Below are 7,536 nucleotides of genomic sequence, written 5' to 3'. Positions count from 1 at the left end.
AGAAGGGGAGGCAGAGAGGCTGAGTAGAGAGTTCAATGTGATTGAAAGAAACTGAGTTTATCATCATATTTTCTACTGTTTTTATTTGTCAGCATTATGTAGGCCTATTTGTTTTTACATAGTTAGCTATTAAAATTATAGGCCTACTGCTGAAATGGTCTATAGGATATGAGTTCCTATAGGATATGCGCTCATTTCTTTAGCCGCCAATGATCACAGTGAATCAGAGCGTTGGGCCAGTAACCAAAAGGTTGCTGGATCGAATCCCAGAGCTGATAAGGTAAAAAATCTGTCATTCTGTCCCAGAGCAAGGCAGTTAACCCACTGTTCCCCTGGGCACCGAAGACGTGGAATCTGATTAAGGCAGCCCCCCACACCTTTCTGATTCAGAGGGGTTGGGTTAAATGCGGAAGACACATTTCAGTTGACGAGGTATTCTCATTTCCATATAGCAGAGGCTGGTGCTCTCGAATTAGTAGTTTTTACTTTTTGATGTTTATCATTTTAATTGACTGACAGGTACCCTAAAAAAATTATTGGAACATTAAGTAAATTGTTTTCAATATTAAATTATGAAAGTATCATCAACAATATAATATTGTATTTACAATGTACTAATAAAACTAACGGTTTATTTTTATTTTCTTGTTTTTGGCAAAACGTAAACTTCACCGTCATCGATGGAGCTGTAGTGGAGCAGGTTGAGAGCTTAAAGTTCCTTGGTGCCCCCAAAAGGACGAAGCACGCCCCCATTCTCATCGACGGAGCTGTAGTGGAGCAGGTTGAGAGCTTAAAGTTCCTTGGTGCCCCCAAAAGGACGAAGCACGCCCCATTCTCATCGACGGAGCTGTAGTGGAGCAGGTTGAGAGCTTAAAGTTCCTTGGTGCCCCCAAAGGACGAAGCACGCCCCCATTCTCATCGAGCTGTAGTGGAGCAGGTTGAGAGCTTAAAGTTCCTTGGTGCCCCCAAAAGGACGATTCTCATCGACGGAGCTGTAGTGGAGCAGGTTGAGAGCTTAAAGTTCCTTGGTGCCCCCAAAAGGACGAAGCACGCCCCCATTCTCATCGACGGAGCTGTAGTGGAGCAGGTTGAGAGCTTAAAGTTCCTTGGTGTTCACATCACCAACAAACTATAATGATTCAAACACACCAAGACAGTCGTGAAGAGGGCCATTCCCCCTCAGGAAACTAAAAAGATTTGGCATGGGTCCTCAGATCCTCAAAAGGTTCTACAGCTGCAACATCGAGAGCATCCTGACTGGTTGCATCACTGCCTGGTATGGCAATTGCTCGGCCACCGACCGCAAGGAACTACAGAGGGTAATGCGTATGGCCCAATACATCACTGTGGCTAAACTGCCTGCCATCCAGGACCTCTACACCATGCGGTGTCAGAGGAAGGTCCTAAAAATTGTCAAAGACCCCAGCCACCCCTCTCTACTACCGCATGGCAAAACAGTACCGGAGTGCCAAGTCTAGGACAAAAAAGCTTCTCAACAGTTTTTACCCCCAAGCCATAAGAGTCCTGAACAGGTAATCAAATGGCTCCCTGGACTATTTGTATTTAGAATTGTTGCTTAATTATAATTATAAAAGCACATGTTTTACTCCAGCAGCAACCAGCTGAGGATCTGCAGGAGAAATCCCTTTCAAAATATGCTGTGCTTGTGTGATAGTTGTGTTGGATAAATAAGATACATTACAACTAACGAAAATACAAACAGGCCAATTTAATTCCACACAATAATGCAAATTAACCTATAAACCGATACGCGCGAGATTCAAATGTATTTATATCCACTGGTATTTTCATTTTTATATATATATATATATATATATATATATATATATATATATATATATATATATATATATTTATATATATATATATATATATATATATATATTTCCCGGTCATTCTGACCGGAAACAGTTTTATTTATCAGCTTTTCATTTAAAAAAAAAAAAAGCAATTGTCGGCTAATGGAAACCATGGGCCAGAGCTATATAATGTTTCTACAGTATTTAGCTATGCTTTGTGCTAGTATCGTGTGACTCCAATGTGACATGCCAGTAAACTGTACATTTACTACACCAGGGGAGAATGACTGCCCCCTCTCATTGAAGCAAGTTCAAGGCCGACCGCGGTCCTGCAGAAAACATGATCGGGAATGGGGAAAAGGCAATCTTCGTGGTGAATCTTCACTTGAAACGATTATTTTAAAAATTGCACACAGAAAAGTTAAGGATAATTTAGTTGCCGTCGGCGTTCAACTTAAGTTACTCAATTAGAGGGGGCAGCACTGAGAATTCACATCCTGGAGAACCTCAAACTGCGCGTATTATGTCTCCATGAGATGCCATCTTAACCGATTTAATTAGGCTTTAATGCGCTATTGAGTCTTCAAATAGAAATGAATGGTGTTAAGTGATTGATGTCTTTGTACTGAAATGTTACCCAGAAACGATTTGATATTGAGATAAAACGGCTACATTGGACATTTAATATTGTAACAAAGCTATGTTGTGTTATTAAAAACAACTACTTCTTGCGTTTGTGAACAATGTTGAGGTTAAAACATCACATTGGAGAATTGTCCCGTTAGTTAACAGCCTTATAAATAAATCAAATGATTAACACGTAGCTAGATGTATCTGGTTCCACTAAGCAACGTGGTCCATCACTCCTAACGTCTCTCATCTCCTTACCTTGAATAATTCAACATATCACACCATTACTGGCACGGTTTGATTCCAACACCTTAGGAGACACACCAAGTCTTAACAAGTAGGATCTGTCTGCTGCTACAGAGCACTGATCTTCTCACGGACTTCAAGGCAAAGTAAAACAAAGACAATGATCTGAGCGCTCAGTGGGTCTTGTATTAGATAATATTTGTTTTGTGGACTTAAATCTTTCTTTTATATATTCCATTATAATTTTTTAATTCATCTGGATCCTTGGAAGTGTCTGGCAGACGACCAAGCGGAGCGTTCACTGAAAACAAGTTGGCATTGAAGAGAAACTCAAACCGACAGTAACTGACAGTAAGCCCTGAGAAGTATCTCACCTGAAAGCTTCATGCTCATACTCTCTGCTGACTCAAAACGGGTGACTTTCTGGTGACTCGAGAAGAGTTATCTGCGCATCTTCCACGTCTTCACCCTCACCACCCTCTATTTCCTCGTCAACAAGATGTCAACAACAGAGAAAGTTGAGACCAAATCAAAAAGTGAGAAAATGCTCCCTGCACAGGAGGCGGCCAAAATCTATCACACCAACTACGTCAGGAACGCGCGAGCCGTCGGTGTCCTGTGGGCGATATTCACCATCTGCTTTTCCATCATAGAAATGGTGGTGTTCATCCAACCGTACTGGATCGGGGACAGCGTCAACACCCCGCAGGCCGGATACTTCGGCCTGTTTCACTACTGTATCGGCAACGCGCTGACCTCGGAGCTCATCTGTAAAGGCAAGGCACTTAAAGGGCCAATCTGCAATTGCTACATCCATTTTTGGACATAAAAATAAGTGATATGAACCCGTTGATTCTTGAAGAATATAACTTATGTACCTCATCAGAACCCAAACTATAAGATTGTTTTACTCCAAATGTTTGTAATCAAAGTACATGTAATCAATCACTGTACAGCCTCAAGGTATGGTTACCAATATTATTTTGATATCATGGATGGTCAGTCCTTGCATCCATAGCTCTGTCTATACATTTGAGAGTGGTAACATTTCTCCAGCCCCGTCCCTCTGATTTTTACCCAAAGGAGTCGCTTTGTATTTGTTTCAACAGCAGATCGCCCTTTTAAAGAGTCACTTTACACAATAACTATATTTGAGTATTTTGTTCATTAGTCCACAGTTGACACAATGTCAGCAGTTCATTCTTCAGTACAGAGTATCTGTGATGAGAATGAAAAAACGCATCCCCTTGAACCATTGTTATAATCACTAAACTGCTTAATGTGCTGCCCTCTGCTCCAGCCTCTCCAACCCACAGAGATCCTATACTAATAATATGATGTCATCTTCTGCTCCAGCCTCTCCAACCCACAGAGATCCTATACTAATAATATGATGTCATCTTCTGCTCCAGCCTCTCCAACCCACAGAGATCCTATACTAATAATATGATGTCATCTTCTGCTCCAGCCTCTCCAACCCACAGAGATCCTATACTAATAATATGATGTCATCTTCTGCTCCAGCCTCTCCAACCCACAGAGATCCTATACTAATAATACGATGTCATCTTCTGCTCCAGCCTCTCCAACCCACAGAGATCCTATACTAATAATATGATGTCATCTTCTGCTCCAACCTCTCTGTATGTGTAGCCTATTCTGTATGTGTAGCCTATTCTGTGTGTCTTTCGGGGGGGTTTGAATAACGCAGAAGACAGAAGAAGAAGAAGATTTTTCATTGGACATCAGAGATCATTGCAGTAATCTTCTTCTTCTCTTCCTCCTTCATAAAGGAAGTGCCTTGGACTTTGCTTCCATCCCGTCCCCAGCCTTTAGGACAGCCCTCTTCTTCGTGGGTACATCCATGCTGCTGATAGTGGGCTGTATGGTCTGTTTCACACTGTTCTGGTTTTGCAACACCGGGAGCGTCTACAAGATCTGTGGGTGGATGCAGTTTGCATCAGGTGAGATTAGAAGGCATTCTCTAACCTAACTATCCACATTTTAATGTATAGTGTCCTGTGTTTGGTGAGACAACATGTACATCCAGGAGTGGACCTAGGGAGATTGGGGGGGGGGTTTCAAAATGCCCTTGCTGGTCCACCTCTTTATCCAGCCTCTAGGCAACCTTGGCTCACAAACAGTCATACGGCATGTACAGTCATACCGGCCTCTGGTTGTAGTTGTCATCCCCGTTGTCCAGGAGAGTTGACAAACCTATCGTGTACAGTCATGTGACTCCCCAGTGACATCTCCTCTTTCAGAGGTGGCTTAGGTCCAGTGCTATTGTCAGCAGGTGACAACAACACTGTGGACGCCAGCCCAAAGGGTTTCTGTTTGAGTCCAGATTCTGACACCTACGTTCAAGCCTACCTTCAGGGGGTAGATGGATTACCTGGAACATGATACATGTGATGTTTTGTCTCTTAGTGCAAGTCTATATCTGTACGAAAGCCTCCGTATATACTCAGGTTTTACAACTGACGTACAAGGCTTTTGACACAACAGTTATGATTTCTTTCATAAATATCTGTTAAAACGTTTAGAAATAAAAACACTTTATGTACTCTGTCCAGCTCTATAATAGTCATCCAAAAGTGATGGATAGAAAATTACACTATTTATAACGAATTTTGACTGTGAATAGTTTTAAGTGCGGCCCTCCGGCCCACGGTGAAAATGAGTTTGGCACACCCTAACCCTAATGGTAATGTCTGTCTGTCCGTCCGTCCGTCCGTCCCTCCCTCCCTCCCTCCCGTCCCTCCCTCCCTCCCTCCCTCCCTCCCTCCCTCCCTCCCTCCCTCCCTCCCTCCCTCCCTCCCTCCGTCCGTCCGTCCCTCCCTCCCTCCCTCCCTCCCTCCCTCCCTCCCTCCCTCCGTCCCTCCCTCCCTCCCTCCCTCCCTCCCTCCCTCCCCAGCCATCCTGATGGTGATGGGCTGCATGATCTACCCTGACGGCTGGGACGCCCCAGAGGTGAAGAGGATGTGTGGCGAGAGGACAGACAAGTACACCCTGGGGAACTGTACAGTGAGGTGGGCCTACATCCTGGCTATGATCTGTGTCTTGGACTCTCTCATCCTTGCCTTCCTGGCCTTTACACTGGGTAACAGACAGGACAAACTGCTGCCGGATGACTTCGAAGTGGAGGGGCAAGGTGAGAGAATAAAATTAGGTGATATTTGTTGTGCGAAGTCAATTTTTGGAGCATGGAGGGATACAGAAGAGTAAATGGCTTGGAGTGTGGGACACTGGGATTATCTCAAGACATCTCCCTACTTTTTAATTTATTTATCTAATTTTCATTCATCCTGTTTCCATTTCAGAAAAGCAATGAGGCGCTGGAGTATGAAGAGATGGAAGAACAATGCATCATTCTGGCGCTCATGACTATCAGGCCAGGGATACAGCAAGGCCTCCACGGATAGTGTTTTTACAATATACACAAAGGTGTCCTGTCCGGGGTGTCTTTGTGATGGCCACTCTTTTTATTTTTTTAACTAGGCAAGTCAGTTAAGAACATATTCTTATTTTCAATGATGGCCTAGGAACAGTGGGTTAACTGCCTGTTCAGGGGCAGAATGACAGATTTGTACCTTGTCAGCTTGGGGATTTGAACTTGCAACCTTCCGGTTACCAGTCCAACGCTCTAACCACTAGGCTACCCTGCCAACCCAAACAGTTCATATTTTTTAACTTTCTGACTGATTCTTGAGATGTTGCTTCAATATATCCACATAGATGCCATCTATTTTGACATTTCTCCAAACCCCCACAATATGATGCTGCCACCCCGTGCTTCACGGTTGGGATGGTGTTCTTTGTCCCCAAACATAATGATGGTCAGTTGCAAACAGTTCTATTTTTGTTTAATCTAACTAGTTTCTGGATCTTTTCCCCATGTGCAGTTGCAAACCGTGGCATGGCAGTTTTGGAGCAGTGGCTTCTTCCTTGCTGAGCGGCCTTTCAGGTTATGTCGATATAGGACTCGTTTTACTGTGGATATAGATACTTTGTACCCGTTTCCTCCAGCATCTTCACAAGGACCTTTGCTGTTGTTCTGGTATTTATTGGCACTTTTCGCACCACAGTACGTTCATCTCTAGGAGACAGACCTCATCTCCTTCCTGAGCGGTGTGACAGCTGCGTGGTCCCATGGTGTTTATACTTGCATAGTATTGTTTGTACAGATGAACGTGGTACCTTCAGGCGTTTGTAAATTGCTCCCAAGGATGAACCAGACTTGTGGAGGTCTTGGCTGATTTATTTTGATTTTTCCATGATGTCAAGCAAAGGGTCATTGAGTTTGAAGGTAGGCTTTGAAATATATCCACAGGTACACCTCCAATTGACTCAAATGATGTCAATTTGCCTATCAGAAGCTTCTAAAGCCATGACATCATTTTCTTTAATTTTCTAAGCTGTTTAAAGGCACAGTCAACTTAATGTATGTAAACTTCTGACCCACTGGACTTGTGATAGTGAATTACAAGTGAAATAATCTGTCTGAACAGTAATGTCTTAACCAACTTACCAAAACGATAGTTTAACAAGAAATTTGTGGAGTGTTTGAAAATCGAGTTTTAATGACGACAACCTAAATGAATGTAAACTTCCGACAACTATAAAATGCCCTTCTCTTCCAGTAGAATCCCAATAACTCAAAAAGGTGAAAACATTTACTTAGGACATCACTACAGTTTGGAAATTGAGAGAAACCCGAGGATATCATTTAGACGTGTAAAAATGAGCTTTGCATATATGCAGTGCCTCCCCCATCTCCAAACCCTGACCATTAGATCACATCTTACGGACAAATAAAAGACATTACCAGCTGACGGAC

The 7,536-nt window shown here is 43.0% G+C and overlaps 1 protein-coding gene across 1 annotated transcript; it reads left to right on the top strand.

Moving 5' to 3' along the window:
- Nucleotides 1-2,698: 2,698 nt before the first annotated feature.
- LOC112216406 (LHFPL tetraspan subfamily member 5 protein-like) lies at nucleotides 2,699-6,154 on the top strand. The gene is made up of 4 exons (XM_042299755.1): nucleotides 2,699-3,472; nucleotides 4,490-4,660; nucleotides 5,614-5,850; nucleotides 6,020-6,154. Exons 1-4 carry the CDS (start codon nucleotides 3,196-3,198, stop codon nucleotides 6,028-6,030), a joined length of 696 nt encoding a protein of 231 aa, XP_042155689.1. The 5' UTR covers nucleotides 2,699-3,195; the 3' UTR covers nucleotides 6,031-6,154.
- The last annotated feature ends 1,382 nt before the right edge of the window (nucleotides 6,155-7,536 follow it).

Source organism: Oncorhynchus tshawytscha, linkage group LG16 (assembly GCF_018296145.1).
Source record: "Oncorhynchus tshawytscha isolate Ot180627B linkage group LG16, Otsh_v2.0, whole genome shotgun sequence".
Lineage (NCBI taxonomy): Eukaryota > Metazoa > Chordata > Actinopteri > Salmoniformes > Salmonidae > Oncorhynchus > Oncorhynchus tshawytscha.
This window is presented reverse-complemented; position numbering and strand designations above follow the sequence as displayed.

Bases quoted from the DNA above. Each gene is read 5' to 3' on its own strand.
- LOC112216406 (XM_042299755.1), top strand. From the start codon at position 3,196: ATGTCAACAACAGAGAAAGTTGAGACCAAATCAAAAAGTGAGAAAATG. The intron at 3,473-4,489 runs GCAAGGCACTTA...TCCTTCATAAAG, and splicing joins CTCGGAGCTCATCTGTAAAG to GAAGTGCCTTGGACTTTGCT. The intron at 4,661-5,613 runs GTGAGATTAGAA...CTCCCTCCCCAG, and splicing joins GTGGATGCAGTTTGCATCAG to CCATCCTGATGGTGATGGGC.